We start from the raw sequence: 16,254 nt of genomic DNA on the forward strand, positions 1-16,254 counted from the left end.
TGGGGAGCAGGAGTAAATAAACACGTTACCTGGAGGTTCTATCTTGAGAAGCACCACTCCACATCAAGTATGGTTGACCAGGAGTCTCTCCTGCTCTTGCCACCAGCCATTGGCATGTTTGGAAGGAACATGAATCTGTCTGACTGGATATAAACTCACCTTCCTTGAGCATCAGGTCTCGTGGTGGGATTTGAACTCAGAGCTTCTTGCTCAGGGGTAGGGACACTATCCACCCATTCTATGCTGCTTCCACTTTGGTAACTTCTGTTGCATTTCTCCCATTCCAAGGAAGGCAGCGATGGCCTACTGGTACTATCGCCAGTCAATTAATCCAGTTACTCACCTAACGATCAGGGACCTGGGGTTCGAATACCGCCACAGCAGTTGGTGGAATTTGAATTCAGTCAGAAAATATCTGCAAGGTAGAATCTACTGATGACAATAAAAGACTGGTGGATCATCAGAAAAACCCATTTGGTTCACAAGTACAGTTCCAGGAAGGAAATCTGCCATCCTTACCTAGTCTGGCCTACATGTGATTCCAGACACACAACTCCTAACTGTCCTGGGGCAGAGAGAGATTAATAAACACTAGATACAGAGAGAGAGAGATTAATAAACACTAGATAGAGAGAGAGAGATTAATAAACACTAGATACAGAGAGAGAGAATAATAAACACTAGATACAGAGAGAGAGAGATTAATAAACACTAGATACAGAGAGAGAGATTAATAAACACTAGATACAGAGAGAGAGATTAATAAACACTAGACACAAGAGAGAGATTAATAAACATTAGAAACAGAGAGAGAGAGATTAATAAACACTAGATACAGAGAGAGAGAGATTAATAAACACTCGATAGAGAGAGAGATCAATAAACACTAGATACAGAGAGAGAGATTAATAAACACTAGATACAAAGAGAGAGAGATTAATGAACACTAGATACAGAGAGAGAGATTAATAAACACTAGATACAGAGAGAGAGAGATTAATAAACACTAGATAGAGAGAGAGAGATTAATAAACACTAGATACAGAGAGAGAGAGATTAATAAACACTAGATACAGAGAGAGAGAGATTAATAAACACTAGATAGAGAGAGAGATCAATAAACACTAGATACAGAGAGAGAGATTAATAAACACTAGATACAAAGAGAGAGAGATTAATAAACACTAGATACAGAGAGAGAGAGATTAATAAACACTAGACACAGAGAGAGAGATTAATAAACATTAGAAACAGAGAGAGAGAGATTAATAAACACTAGATAGAAAGAGAGAGAGATTAATAAACACAAGATACAGAGTGAGAGAGATTAATAAACACTAGACACAGAGAGAGAGATTAATAAACACTAGATACAGAGAGAGAGATTAATAAACACTAGATAAAGAGAGAGAGATTAATAAACACTAGATACAGAGAGAGATTAATAAACACTAGATATAGAGAGACAGAGATTTATCAACACTAGATACAGAGAGAGAAAGATTAATCAACACGAGATACAGAGAGAGAGATTAATAAATACTAGATACAGAGAGAGAGATTAATAAACACGAGATACAGAGAGAGAGATTAATAAACACCAGATACAGAGAGAGAGATTAATAAACACTAGATACAGAGAGAGAGATTAATAAACACTAGATATAGAGAGACAGAGATTAATCAACACTAGATACAGAGAGACACAGATTAATAAACACTAGATACAGAGAGAGAGATTAATAAACACTAGATACAGAGAGAGAGATTAATAAACACTAGATACAAAGAGAGAGAGATTAATAAACACTAGATACAGAGAGAGAGAGATTAATAAACACTAGATACAGAGAGAGAGAGATTAATAAACACTAGATACAGAGAGAGAGATTAATAAACACTAGATACAGAGAGAGAGAGATTAATCAACACTAGATACAGAGAGAGAGAGATTAGTAAACATGAGATACAGAGAGAGAGATTAATAAACACTAGATACAGAGAGAGAGAGATTAATAAACACTAGATACAGAGAGAGAGATTAATAAACACAAGATACAGAGAGAGAGAGATTAACCAACACAAGGTACAGAGGGAGAGATTAATAAACACAAGATACAGAGGGAGAGAGATTAATAAACACAAGATACAGAGGGAGAGGGATTAATAAACACTAGATACAGAGAGTGAGATTAATAAACACTAGATACAGAGAGAGAAATTAATAAACACTAAATACAAAGAGAGAGATTAATAAAAACTAGATACAGAGAGAGAGATTAATAAACACTAGATACAGAGAGAGAGATTAATAAACACTGGATACAGAGAGAGAGATTAATAAACACTAGATACAGAGAGAGAGATTAATCAACACTAGATACAGAGACAGAGAGATTAGTAAACATGAGATACAGAGAGAGAGATTAATAAACACTAGATACACAGAGAGAGATTAATAAACACTAGATAAAGAGAGAGAGATTAATAAACACTAGATATAGAGAGACAGAGATTAATCAACACTAGATACAAAGAGAGAAAGATTAATAAACACGAGATACAGAGACAGAGATTAATAAACACTAGATACAGAGAGAGAGAGATTAATAAACACTAGATACAGAGAGAGACAGATTAATAAACACTAGATACAGAGAGAGAGATTAATAAACACTAGATACAGAGAGAGAGATTAATAAACACTAGATACAGAGAGGGAGAGATTAATAAACACTAGATACAGAGAGAGAGAGTTAACAAACACTAGATACAGAGAGAGAGAGATTAATAAACACTAGACACAGAGAGAGAGATTAATAAACACTAGATACAGACAGAGAGATTAATCAACACTAGATACAGAGAGAGAGATTAATAAACACTAGATACAGAGAGAGAGAGTTAATAAACACTAGATACAGAGAGAGAGAGATTAATAAACACTAGACACAGAGAGAGAGATTAATAAACACTAGATACAGACAGAGAGATTAATAAACACTAGATACAGAGAGAGAGATTAATCAACACTAGATACAGAGAGAGAGAGTTAATAAACACTAGATACAGAGAGAGAGAGATTAATGAACACTAGATACAGAGAGAGAGATTAATAAACACTAGATAGAGAGATTAATAAACACTAGATACAGAGAGAGAGATTAATAAACACTAGATACAGAGAGAGAGAGATTAATAAACACTAGATACAGAGAGGGAGATTAATAAACACTAGATACAGAGGGAGAGAGATTAATAAACAGTAGATACAGAGAGAGAGATTGATCAACACTAGATCCAGAGAAAGAGAGATTAATAGACACTAGATACAGAGAGACAGAGATTAATAAACACGAGATACAGAGAGAGAGAGATTAATTAACAGTAGATACAGAGGGACAGATTAATAAACACTAGATACAGAGAGAGAGAGATTAATAAACAGCAGATACAGAGACAGAGAGATTAATAAACACTAGATACACAGAGAGAGAGATTAATAAACACTAGATACAGAGAGAAAGATTAACAAACCCTCGATACAGAGAGAGAGATTAATAAACACTAGATACAGAGAGAGAGATTAATAAACACTCGATACAGAGAGAGAGAGATGAATGAACACTTGATATTGGGCAGTGGGATTGCAGTGTGAGGGGGGGGCTCAGTGATCACTGGGTGATATTGGGCAGTGGGATTGCAGTGTGAAGGGGGGGGCTCAGTGATCACTGGGTGATATTGGGCAGTGGGATTGCAGTGTGAAGGGGGGGGCTCAGTGATCACTGGGTGATATTGGGCAGTGGGATTGCAGTGTGAAGGGGGGGGGCTCAGTGATCACTGGGTGATATTGGGCAGTGGGATTGCAGTGTGAAGGGGGGGGGCTCAGTGATCACTGGGTGATATTGGGCAGTGGGATTGCAGTGTGAGGGGGGGGCTCAGTGATCACTGGGTGATATTGGGCAGTGAGGGGCTGTGACTCCGGGCTGCCTCCCGGTCAATTTAGTGCTGAATTGCTGCCAGTTACTGCCCAGTCCTCAGTGCGAGCTGGAACCAGGCACGGAAACCTCCTATACTGTCCTGATGTCTGAACCAGTCAGCAATTCTGTTCTAAAGAAATCTTTAGATGAGAGTCCGGAGACGGATATTGAGAATGAAATTCAGCCGCAGGAAGAAATGTCACGGAAATATATCTTTCTCACCATATTCTCCTGTTTCTGTCCATCTCATCCCATCAACATCGTGGCGTTCGTGCTTTCCATGATGGTGAGTTCAGTGGGGAAAGTATCTGCCATAAAGAACAGTTATTCAGCAGCATGTTTACCCGGCCTGTTAAATACAAACATTCCTGTGAAGCAGAGTTTGAAAGTTTTCAGGAGGGAAAGTTTGAGGTCAGGCCGGGGGGGGGGGGGTTGTGTTTGGTGTGAGTCTCACAGGCAGGGAGCCAGCTCCTGAAGGCTGCGTTTCAGGTTTTGGAGCACTCTGCCTGCGTGTATTGACGAAGTGGAGATGCCGGGGCTGGACTGGGGTAAGAAGTCTCACAACACCAGGTTAAAATGCGATGGAGACTCGCGTTGTGTGAACTGTGTGTGCCTTTCTGTGCTCTGTCTGAGACCAGAACTCCCCGCTCACCTGAGGAAGGGGCAAACCCCCAAAGCTAGTGGCGTTTACTATCAAATACACTTGTTAACCTGGAGTTGTGAGACTTATTACTGCATTTATTCAGGCAGCTGAGGATTCCCTCCCCCCCCTTGATCTGTTTAGTTTTCACCAACCAACAATTCCCCGAAAACTCAACCCCATTAGTTTGTGGTGGCCTTGGCCAGGGAGCAGACCCATTCTAAAACCGTCTCACTCACTTATTCATCTCCCCTTTATTGCTGTTAAAAGTTGATTGAGTGTCAGATCAGGCCCCAGGTGGGGTGTAGTGCCTTATCCTGTCAGCTTGGGCCTTGTTTATCTCAAGTGTGGGGACCTTGAGTTAGAGTCAATTGGATTTTGAATTTTGGAGCAAGCAAGGAATGGATTTGGGTTTACCCAGCCCACACTGAGCACTGGCTTTGTAACTTTAAGGATGGAGTAAAAAATTAAAATTCTGAAACATGTGCTGGTTAGGTGACCCGAACAGGCACAGGAGTGTAGCAACTAGGGGATTTTCACAGTAACTTCATTGTAGTGTTAATGTAAGCCTACTTGTGACTAATAAACTTTAACTTAAAAAAAAACCTTGTAGGAATTATGAGTTGGATTCAGTTTGAATTGGATTTGGTTTTTGGGGCAAGCGTGGAGATGGGGTTAAGGGCTCTCTCAGCCCACTCTGTGTTTTGGCTTTAAAACTTTAAGAATAGAATAAGAAAGTTGACTGTATTAGTGTGGGATTGGAATAGGATATAAAGATTGCATCCACACCATGCCTTTACCTCAGGAAGCCTCTACGCGCAATAGGCAGTTTTTAAAAAATGAGATTTGAAACTTTACTTCAAGATTTAGTCATTGTTGTGATAGTATGATCTTCAGGTGAAAGTGACTCCTCTGGATATCATAGAACCCTACAGTGCAGAAAGAGGCCCTTCGGCCCATCGAGTCTGCACCAAACACAATCCTACCCAGGCCCTGCCCCCATATCCCTACATATTATACCCACTAATCCCTCTAACCTACACATCCCTGGACTCTAAGGGGCAATTTCTTAGCATGGCCAATCAACCTAACCCGCACATCTTTGGACTGTGGGAGGAAACCCACCCAGACACGAGGAGAATGTGCAAACTCCACACAGACAGTGACCTGAGCTGGGAATCGAATCCAGGACCCTGGAGCTGTGAAGCAGCAGTGCTAACCACTGTGCTACCTATTTGACCCGGATGTGGATCCTATTTGACCCGGATGTGTAATCAAGCAGCCTGAGCAAACATTCAAACCATCGGGGTCACGACTTGCAACTTTTGGAGCCATACCTGACACAGAGGAAGTTGGTTGTGGTGGTTGGAGGTCAATCATCTCAGTTCCAGGACATCTCTGCAGGAATTTCTCAGGATAGTGTCCTCAGCCCAACCATCTTCAACTGCTTCATCAATCACCTTCCCTCCGTCATACGGTCAGAAGTGGGGATGTTCGCTGATGACTGTGTAATGTTCAGTACCATTCTTGACTCCCCAGGTACTGGGGCAGTCCATGTGCAAATGCAACAACAACATTCAGACTTGGGTTTGTAAATAACAAATAACCTGACACTTGTGTGGTGTGAATGATATGACCTTGTCCAACAAGAGAGGATTGTCTTTTGACAATCAATGGCATTACCATTGCTGAATCCCCCACTATCAATATTCCGGGGTCACTATTGATCAGAAACTTGGCTGGACCATCCATGTAGATACTGTCATTACAAGGGCAGGTCAGAGGCTGCGAATCCTGCAGAGGGTAACTCACCTCTCGACGTTTGATAAGGTTCCCCATGGTGAGTATCACAGAAGATACGGAGGTGTGGGATTGAGGGTGATTTAGCAGTTTGGATCAACAATTGGCTAGCTGTAAGAAGACAGAGGGTAGTGCTTGATGGGAAATGTTCATCCTGGCGTTCAGTTACTAGTGGTGTTCCGCAAGGATCTGTTTTGGGGCCACTGCTGTTTGTTATTTTTATAAATGATCTGGATGAGGGTGTAGAAGGATGGGTTAGTAAATTTGTGGATGACACTAAAGTCAGTGAAGTTGTGCACAGTGCAGAAGGATGTTGCAGGTTACAGAGGGACATAGATAAGCTGCAGAGCTGGGCTGAGAGGTGGCAAATGGAGCTTAATGTGGAAAAGTGTGAAGTGATTCACTTTGGAAGGAATACAGGGTACTGGGCTAATGGTAAGATACCTGGTGGTGTGGATGAGCAGAGAGATCTCAATGTCCATGTGCATAGGTCCCTGAAAGTTGGCACCTAGGTTGATAGGGTTGTTAAGAAGGCGTACGGTGTGTTAGCTTTTATTGGTAGAGGGATTGAGTTTTGGAGCCATGAGGTCATGTTGCAGCTGTACAAAACTCTGGTGCGACTGCACTTGGAGTATTGCGTACAGTTCTGGTTGCCGCATTATAGGAAGGATGTGGAAGCATTGGAAAGGGTGCAGAGGAGGTTTATCAGGATGTTGCCTGGTATGGTGGGAGGGTCTTATGAGGAAAGGCTGAGGGACTTGAGGCTGTTTTCATTAGAGAGAAGAAGGTTAAGAGGTGACTTAATAGAGGCATACAAGATGATCAGAGGATTAGATAGGGTGGACAGTGAGAGCCTTTTTCTTGGATGGAGATAGCTAGCATGAGGAGATGTAGCTTTAAATTGAGGGGTGATAGATATAGGACGGATGTCAGAGGTAGGTTCTTTACTCAGAGGGTAGTAAGGACATGGGATGCCCTGCCTGCAGCAGTTATGGACTCACCAACAGTAAGGACATTTAAATGGTCATTGGATAAACATTTGGATGATATTGGAATAGTGTAGGTTCGATGGGCTTTAGATTGGTTTCACAGGTCTGCACAACATCGAGGGCTGAAGGGCCTGTACTGCGCTGTAATGTTCTATGTTTTATGACTTCTCAAAGCCTGTCCACTGTCTACAAGGCACAAGTCAGGAGTGTGATGGAAGACTCGCCACTTTTCTGGAGAGACTTCCCAGCTGCAACAACTCTCGGAAAACTTAACATGATCCAGGACAAACCAGCACATTTGATTGCCAGCTTATCCAGCATCTTAAACATTCAGTCCCTCCACCACTGACACACAGCGGCAGCAGTGTGAACCATCTATAAGATGCACTGCAGCAACTCACCAAGGCTCTTTCAATAATACCTTCCAAACCTCAGCCATCTAGCGGGATAAGGGCAGTAGGTGTAAGGAAACACCACCATCTGAAAGATCCCCTCCAAGTCATCTTGATTTAGAAATATTCTGTTGTTCCTTCAGTGTCGCTGGGTCAAAATCCTGGAACTTGCTCCCAAACAGCACTGTGTGGATGTACCTGCATTACGGGAACTGCAACTGTTCAAGAGGATGACTCAGCGCCACCTTCTTAGGGGCAATTAGGGATGGGCAGTAAATGCTGGCTAGCCAACCAGCACATTGACATCACATTCCACATCCTGTGAACAAGTAAGAAACAATTACAACAGCCAAATTATACACAGTCAGGTTCCACACAAAAAACATAAATGATTAGACATTTGGTGATGTCCATTAAAGGATAAACATTGGTCAGAACACCAAAACATCTCCCATGATCTACTTCAAAAATTGCCATGTGATCTTTCACACCCAGCTGAGTGGTCAGACAGTTTAGCGAGCACATCATCTGAACAGCACTCTCAGCATTGCACTGGAATGTCAGCCTATGTTCCAATTACTGGAGTGGACTTGAACTTGCAACCTTCTGGCACGGTGGCACAGTGGTTAGCAATGCTGCCTCGCAACGCCAGGGACCCGGGTTTGAATCCCAGCTTTGGATCACTGTCTGTGCAGACTCTGCACATTCTCCCCATGTCTGCATGGGTTTCCTCCAGGTGCTCTGATTTCCTTCCACAGTCTGAAAGACATACTGTTTAGGCGCATTGGCCATGCTAAATTCTCCCTCAGTGTACCTGAACAGGCGCCGGAGTGTGGCGACTAGGGGATTTTCACCATAACTTCAGTGCAGTGTTAATGTAAGCCTACTTGTGACACCAATAATTAAAAAAAAACTTTAAATAAACACACCAGCAGGAGTTTGCAGTACTGAACCCTGTGTTCTATTGGGTGCCTTGTTATGGTTTCTGATATCTGTATAGGTCAGCTCGATATTATATCTCTCCATTCCAATCCAGCAAGCCTCTCCACCTGCATTCATCTTTCCCAGACAGAAACAAGTCAGCAACCTCCCTGTGATTCTCGTTATAACATCAGCAATAATCAGCCTCACTGTTCCTCCCTTTACTCCTTCCCATTGAAGGTTTTGTCCATCAAATAGTATCTTGCCCAATGGATTTCCACTACCTTTTGAACAGCTTCTGTCCCACTTCAGTGTTTAGTTTCCACCTGGGTACAACTCTGCTGAGCAGGAGTGATTTTCATACATTCTCCTCTTTAACACCCTGAGGAATTTAGAGCAGATTAATAATACTCTGTGACTGTGTGTTATATACTCACATCTCCATTTGCACAAGTGCAGTTATCCTGTATCTGACTCCGTGCTGTTTGTCTGTTCTGGAGCCACAGAAACAAAAACTGGAAGCAGGAGTAGGCCATTTGGCCCTTCGAGCCTGCTCCGCCATTCATTCTGATCATGGCTGATCATCAAATTCAATATCCTGATCCCCCCCCCCCTCCATATCCCTTCACCCCTTTAGCCCCAAGAGTTAGATCTAATTTCTTCTTGAATTCAGACAAGGTTTTGAACTCAACTACTTTCAATAGTAGTGAATTCCACACATTCACTACTTTCTGAGAGTAGCACAGTGGTTAGCACAGCTGCTTCACAGCTCCAGGGTGCTGGGTTCAATTCCCAGCCTCGGGTCACTGTCTGTGTGAAGTTTGCACATTCTCCTGGTGTCTGCGTGAGTTTCCTCCGGGTACTCCGGTTTCCTCCCACAGACTAAAGATGTGCGGGTTAGGTTGATTGGCCGTGCTAAGAAATTGCCCCTTAGTGTCCAGGGATGTGTAGGTTAGAGGGATTAGTGGGTATAATATGTAGGGATATGGGGGTAGGGCCTGGGTGGGATTGTGCTCGGTGCAGACTCGATGGGCCGAAGGGCCTCTTTCTGCACTGTAGGATTCTATGAAATTTCTCCTCACCTCAGTTCTAAAAGGTTTATGCCTTATCCTCAAACTATGACCCTTCGTCCTGAACTCGCCCATCATTGGGAACATTCTTTCTGAATTCACCCTGTCTAACCCTGTTAGAGTTTTATAAGTTTCTATAAGATCACAATGACTTTATCTGTTTGAATCAGAGTTATTGACCTAATTGTCAGACTGTATATTTAATCACCTGTGCATCCCCCTGAGTGTTATCAGCCTGTGTCTCTGTCTGCCTGACTTGGTGCTGTTTAGCTGTCTCGATCTGACTGTACTATCTGCTGGTGTCTTTCTCTCTCTCTGACTCAGATCTGCCTGTAGCTGACTCATGCTGTCCGCTTGTGTCTTTGTTTGGTGCAGTTGTTTGGTTTGGTGCGGTTATTATCTGCCTGTGTCTGCCGGTGTGAATCAGCGCCTGTATCTCTGTCTGTCTGACTCAGTGCTGTGTTTTGTAGGTGGTTCCCAGCTATCCAGTGTTAGTGACAGGCTGTGTACCTGCTAGGAGGCAGAACTGACGCTGAAGCTGATGAGTATTTCTGAACTTAAATTTTCTTTTTAATGTCCACATGTTTTTATTACTCGGTTTAGCTCAGTTGTTTGGATAGCTGGTTCACACGGGTTCGATTCCCATTCAGGCTGAGGTTCTTCAAGAAGGCCCCACCTTCTCAACCCGGCCTCTCGCCTGAGAGTTGGTAATCCTCAGGTCAAATCACCACCAGTCAGCTCCCCCGCTCAAAGGGGAGAGAAGCCTGTGGTCAGCTGGCAATAAGGTGACTTTTATTACACTCTCCCCCTAACCTTCCCGCACCCTGATGGCGCACAGGTCAGACTGCTGTCTGTCTGGAGCTAATTATTCCTGGAGCAGGTCACTAGTCTGTCACCAGGGGCTCATAGCTTGAGGGACATTACACAACGCACACACATAGTCACACACAAACATCTACACACACATGCGCACACACACACACACACACACAGCCACGTGCACACAGACACACATACACACAGACACACACACACAGCCACGTGCACACAGACACACACACACACACACACACACACAGCCACGTGCACACAGACACACATATACACACACACACACACGCACAGCCACGTGCACACACACACAAAGACACACACACACACACACACACACAGCCACACATACACACACACACACACACACAGCCACGTGCACACACACACATATACACACACACAGCCACGTGCACACAGACACACATACACACACACACACACACACAGCCACGTGCACACAGACACACATACACACACACACACACACACAGCCACGTGCACACACACACATATACACACACACACACACAGCCACGTGCACACACACACATATACACACACACACACACAGCCACGTGCACACACACACATATACACACACACACACACACACACACACACACAGCCACGTGCACACACACACATATACACACACACACACACAGCCACGTGCACACAGACACACATATACACACACACACACACACACAGCCACGTGCACACACACACATATACACACACACACACACACACACACAGCCACGTGCGCACACACACACATATACACACACACACATACACACACACACACAGCCACGTGCACACACACACACATATACACACACACACACACACACACAGCCACGTGCACACAGACACACATATACACACACACACATACACACACACACAGCCACGTGCACACACACACATATACACACACACATACACACACAGCCACGTGCACACACACACATATACACACACACATACACACACACACACAGCCACGTGCGCACACACACATATACACACACATGCACACACAAACACAGACATGCACACTTACATACACACACCACATATACACCCACGTACACATATATATACACACACATATACACGGATACACACACACACACCCTCACACCCACATACACACACACACAGGCACATGCACACACACACACAAACATATACACACACATGCACACACAAACACAGACACGCACACATATATACACACACCCACATACACACACACACACATACACACACACACGCATGCAAACTAAGGGGTGATTTATCATCCCACATACTTGGACTGTGGGAGGAAACTAGAACACTTGGAGGAAACCCACACAGACATGGGGAGAACGTGCAAACTCCACACAGACAGTGACCCAAAGCGGAATTGCACCTGGTTCCCCAGCATTGTGAGGCAGCAGTGCCAACCATTGTACCACCACGCCACCCATTTTTATTACCACAAGATCCTGATTAATATAAATTAATCATAAACAAGGTAGATAGTCAATATCTTTACCCAAAGATAGGGGAGTCTAAAACTAGAGGGCATAGGTTTAAGGTGAGAGGGGAGAGATACTAAAGTGTCCAGAGGGGCAGTTTTTTCACACAGAGGGTGTTGCAAGTCTGGAACAAGCTGCCAGAGATAGTAGTAGAGGTGGGTTCAATTTTGTCTTTTAAAAAGCATTTAGACAGTTACATGGGTATGATGGGTATAGAGGGATATGGGCCAAATGTGGGCAATTGGGATTAGCTTAGGGGTTAAAAACAAAGGGCGACATGAAGAGGTTGGGCCGAAGGGCCTGTTTCCATTCTGTAAACCTCTGTGACTCTATGACTCTGTCTATGAATCTAATACTCCAGTTTACAACACAATGAGGAAATGCTAATTACACATTATCACTTCCCATCTATTCCCTTTATGGGCCTATGCACTTTCTCACAAGAAGGGTGAGTTCCCTTGAAAGAATTAGAGCATCATCGAATCATATGGAGCAGAAGAGGCCCTTCGGCCTATTGAGTCTGTGCTGACACGTGTGGAACACCTGACCTCCCACCTAACCCCACTTCCCAGCACTCGGACCATACCCTGAATGTTATGATGTGCCAAGTGCTCGTTCAGGTACTTTTTAAAGGATGTGAGGCTATCAGGCTCTACCACCCTCCCAGGCAGCACATTCCAGACCGTCACCACCCTCTGGATAAAAAACCTTTTACTCACATCCCCCCTAAACCTCCTGCCCCGCACCTTGACCCTACATCCTCTCATGACTGACCCTTCAACTAAAGGGGAAGCTGCTCCCTTTCTGCTCTATCATGCCCCTCGTAATCTTGTACACCTCGATCAGGTCACCCCTCAGCCTTCTCTCCTCCAGCAAAAACAACCCAAGCCTACTCAACCTCTTTTCATAACTTAACTGTTCCATCTCAGGCAGCGTCCTGGGGAATCTCCTCCGCACCCCCTACAGTGCAATCACATCCTCCCTGTAATGTGGCGACCAGAACTTCACACACTAATCTAGCTGTGGCTTCACCAAAGTTCAATACAATTCCATCATTTCCTCTCTGCTTTTGTAATCTATACAAGTGTCTAGGATGTGCCTTTTTCACCATTCCACTAACATGCCTTCCTGTCTTCAGAGATCTATGGACAAACACACCAAGGTCCCTTTGTTCCACAGAACTTCCAATAGACATTTCTTTGTTCACCGCTCGCCCACTCCAATTCCCCATGGTGGGTGTGGTGGTAGAATTCCAGCATCTACATTCCCTGCCTTACTGACATTCCCAACCACACAAATCCCCTCCTCTTCTGTGTAACTATCAGAGCCAACCAGTTAGTGAAATCCCAGGCCTTGTCCAGCGTAGAGAAGCTGTGTTATGTTTGATATGAAGGCAGAAACAGTCCAGTGATTGGTTATCCTAGAAGATGCGAAACCAGAGGCTGCGCGCTATGGTCAGCAGAGCGTTGGCACATATCGAAAATAGAATGGAATCCCTACAGTGCAGAAGGAGGCCATTCAGCCCCTCGAATCTGCATCGACTCTCTGTGACAGAGTTTCTTAGTGAGAAATCCCACAACACCAGGTTAAAGTCCAATAGGTTTATTTGGTAGCAAATGCCACTAGCTTTCAGAGCGCTGCTCCTTCCTCAGGTGAGTGGGAGTTCTGTTCACAAACAGGGCATATAAAGACTCAAACTAACCGTAACCCTAACCGTAACTCAATTTTGTCTTTACATGCCCTGTTTGTGAACAGAATTCCCATTTACCTGATGAAGGAGCAGCGCTCTGAAAGCTAGTGGCATTTACTACCAAATAAACCAGTTGGACTTTAACTTGGTGTTGTGAGACTTCTTACTGGGTTTACCCCAGTCCAACACCGGCATCTCCACATCACAGAGTGTCTTACCCAGGCCCTCTCCCCACACACAGAGAATCACCCATCTTCTCTCCATCTTCAGCCAAGATGCAAGGAGTGGTTTGAAGTTTGATATTTCACTAATTGTAGCAATGAACAGGATTGCTGAATTGCCAAGGTATATGTGCATGATTTCCAAATGGTGGCTCAGTGGTTAGCATTGCTGCCTCACAGCACCAGAGACCTGGTTCAATTCCTGGCTTGGGTCACTGTTTACACATTCTCCCCATGTCTGCCTGGGTTTCTTCCGTGTGCTCCAGTTTCCTCCCAGTGATGTGCTGGTTAGGTGCATTGGTGTATTAAATTCTCCCTCAGTGTCCCCAAACAGGCACCAGAGTGTGGTGACTAGGTGATTTTCACAGTAACTTCAATTGCAGTGTTAATGCAAGTCTACTTGTGACACTTTAATCCAATTGCAGGCTGGACCATGGGACCTGAGGGACTGCCCTGTGATAATGTGGTTTTCATTAAGTAGCAAATGAGGTTTGTGCTGTGATATGCTGTTACACTCCGTATCGCATTGCATAATTACTTTTCCTTCTGGTTTTAAAGGGATATCGTCCGAATAAAAAATAGATCTGACAAACTGATTTCATTTTCAGAAGAAGGGGTTATATTGACTGCGATCATGTCAAGTGGATAGTCAGTAGAAATAATCAAGAGAGATGCAACTGTTTATTTGCTATTTTGCTGCACACAATATAATGCACGAATACAGCACTTTTGACATAATAACACTCTTCGAGGCACTTCATAGGAGCATTGTCCAGACAGAATTTCACACAGACCCACAGCGTGACATGGCAGGAGAGGTGACCCATAGCTTCCTCAGAGCAGTTGATTTTAAGAAGCATCTTAATGTGTGAGAGAGGTCGAGAGCCAGGGAGATTTAGGGAGGAAATTCCAGAGATTACTGGCCTAGGCAGCTGAAGGCAGGTCTGCCAATTATTGCCAATGACATTGAAAGATAAGCAGCAGACCAGAATTGGAGGAGGTCAGAGAGTTGTGGGGCTGTGGAGGAGGTTAGAGAGATGGGGAGAGGCAAGGCCATGGAGGGACTTGAATACAAAGATGTATTGTGGACTAGGTGCCAGTGTAGGTCAGTGGGCACTGAGTACCAGTGTAGGTCAGTGGGCACTGAGTACCAGTGTAGGTCAGTGGGCACTGAGTACCAGTGTAGGTCAGTGGGCACTGAGTACCAGTGTAGGTCAGTGGGCACTGAGTGATCAGTGTAAGTTAATGGGCACTGAGTGATCAGTGTAGGTCAGTGGGCACTGGGTGCCAGGTTAGGTTAGTGGGCACTGGGTGATCAGTGTAGTTTAGTAGGCACTGGCTGATCAGTGTAGGCTAGTGGCCACTGGGTGCCAGTGTAGTTTAGTGGGTGCTGGGTGCCAGTGTAGGTTATTGGGCATTGGGTGGCAGTGTAGTTTGTGGGTGCTGGATGCCAATGTAGGTTAGTGGGCACTGGGTCCAGTGTAGGTTGGTGACAGCTGGGTGCCAGTGTAGGTTAGTGGGCAGTGGGTATCATGTAGGTTATTGGGCATTGGGCGCCAGTGTAGTTTGTGGGTGCTGGATGCCAATGTAGGTTAGTGGGTACTTGCTGTTGTGTAGACTCAGTGGGCACTGGGTGATCAGTTAACTTGGTATGTGAGGAATGATGGGGGCAGCAGAGTTTTAGATGAGCTCAGGTTTCTGGTGGATGGATGGTGGATGACCAGCCAGTGGAGTGTTGGAATAGTCAGGATTTACAGGTAATAAAAATATAGATGGGTTTTAGTAATGGCTGAGTTGATGCAGGCATGGGGATAGGGGATACAGTGTTACAGAGGTTGTAGGGTGAGACCTTGTTGATGCAGAGTGTATAGCCGAATTCATAGTGCTCAGTACATGGGCAGCATGGCGGTACAGTGGCAAAGCGGTTAGCTCTGCTGCCTTACCATGCCAGGGACTCAGGTTCGATACCTGGCTCAGGTCACTGTCTGTGTGGAGTTTGCGCATTCTCTCCGTGTCTGCGTGGGTTTCCTCCGGGTTCTCCGATTTCTTCCTACATTCCAAAGAAGCATGAGTTAGATAATTTGGCCATGCTAAATTCTCCCTCAGTGTACCTGAACAGGCGCCGGAGTGTGGCGACCAGGGGATTTTCATAGTAACTTCATTGCAGTGTTAATGTAAGCCTACTTGT

General features: G+C 44.4%; 1 protein-coding gene across 2 annotated transcripts in view; it reads left to right on the top strand.

Moving 5' to 3' along the window:
- Positions 1-4,000: 4,000 nt before the first annotated feature.
- Positions 4,001-16,254, top strand: part of LOC145356109 (transmembrane protein 233) — a 34,235-nt gene continuing 21,981 nt past the window's right edge. The window contains exon 1 of one of the 2 annotated variants that reach the window (XM_080208715.1): positions 4,001-4,266. In XM_080208715.1, coding sequence (XP_080064841.1) covers positions 4,084-4,266 — 183 coding nt within the window. In that variant the 5' untranslated portion in view covers positions 4,001-4,083. The remainder of the gene's footprint in view (positions 4,267-16,254) is intronic. The other variant, XM_080208714.1, reaches the window with a different exon arrangement.

The sequence above is a fragment of the Carcharhinus amblyrhynchos genome, chromosome 20, assembly GCF_965287045.1.
Source record: "Carcharhinus amblyrhynchos chromosome 20, sCarAmb.v2.hapA, whole genome shotgun sequence".
NCBI classification, from domain to species: domain Eukaryota; kingdom Metazoa; phylum Chordata; class Chondrichthyes; order Carcharhiniformes; family Carcharhinidae; genus Carcharhinus; species Carcharhinus amblyrhynchos.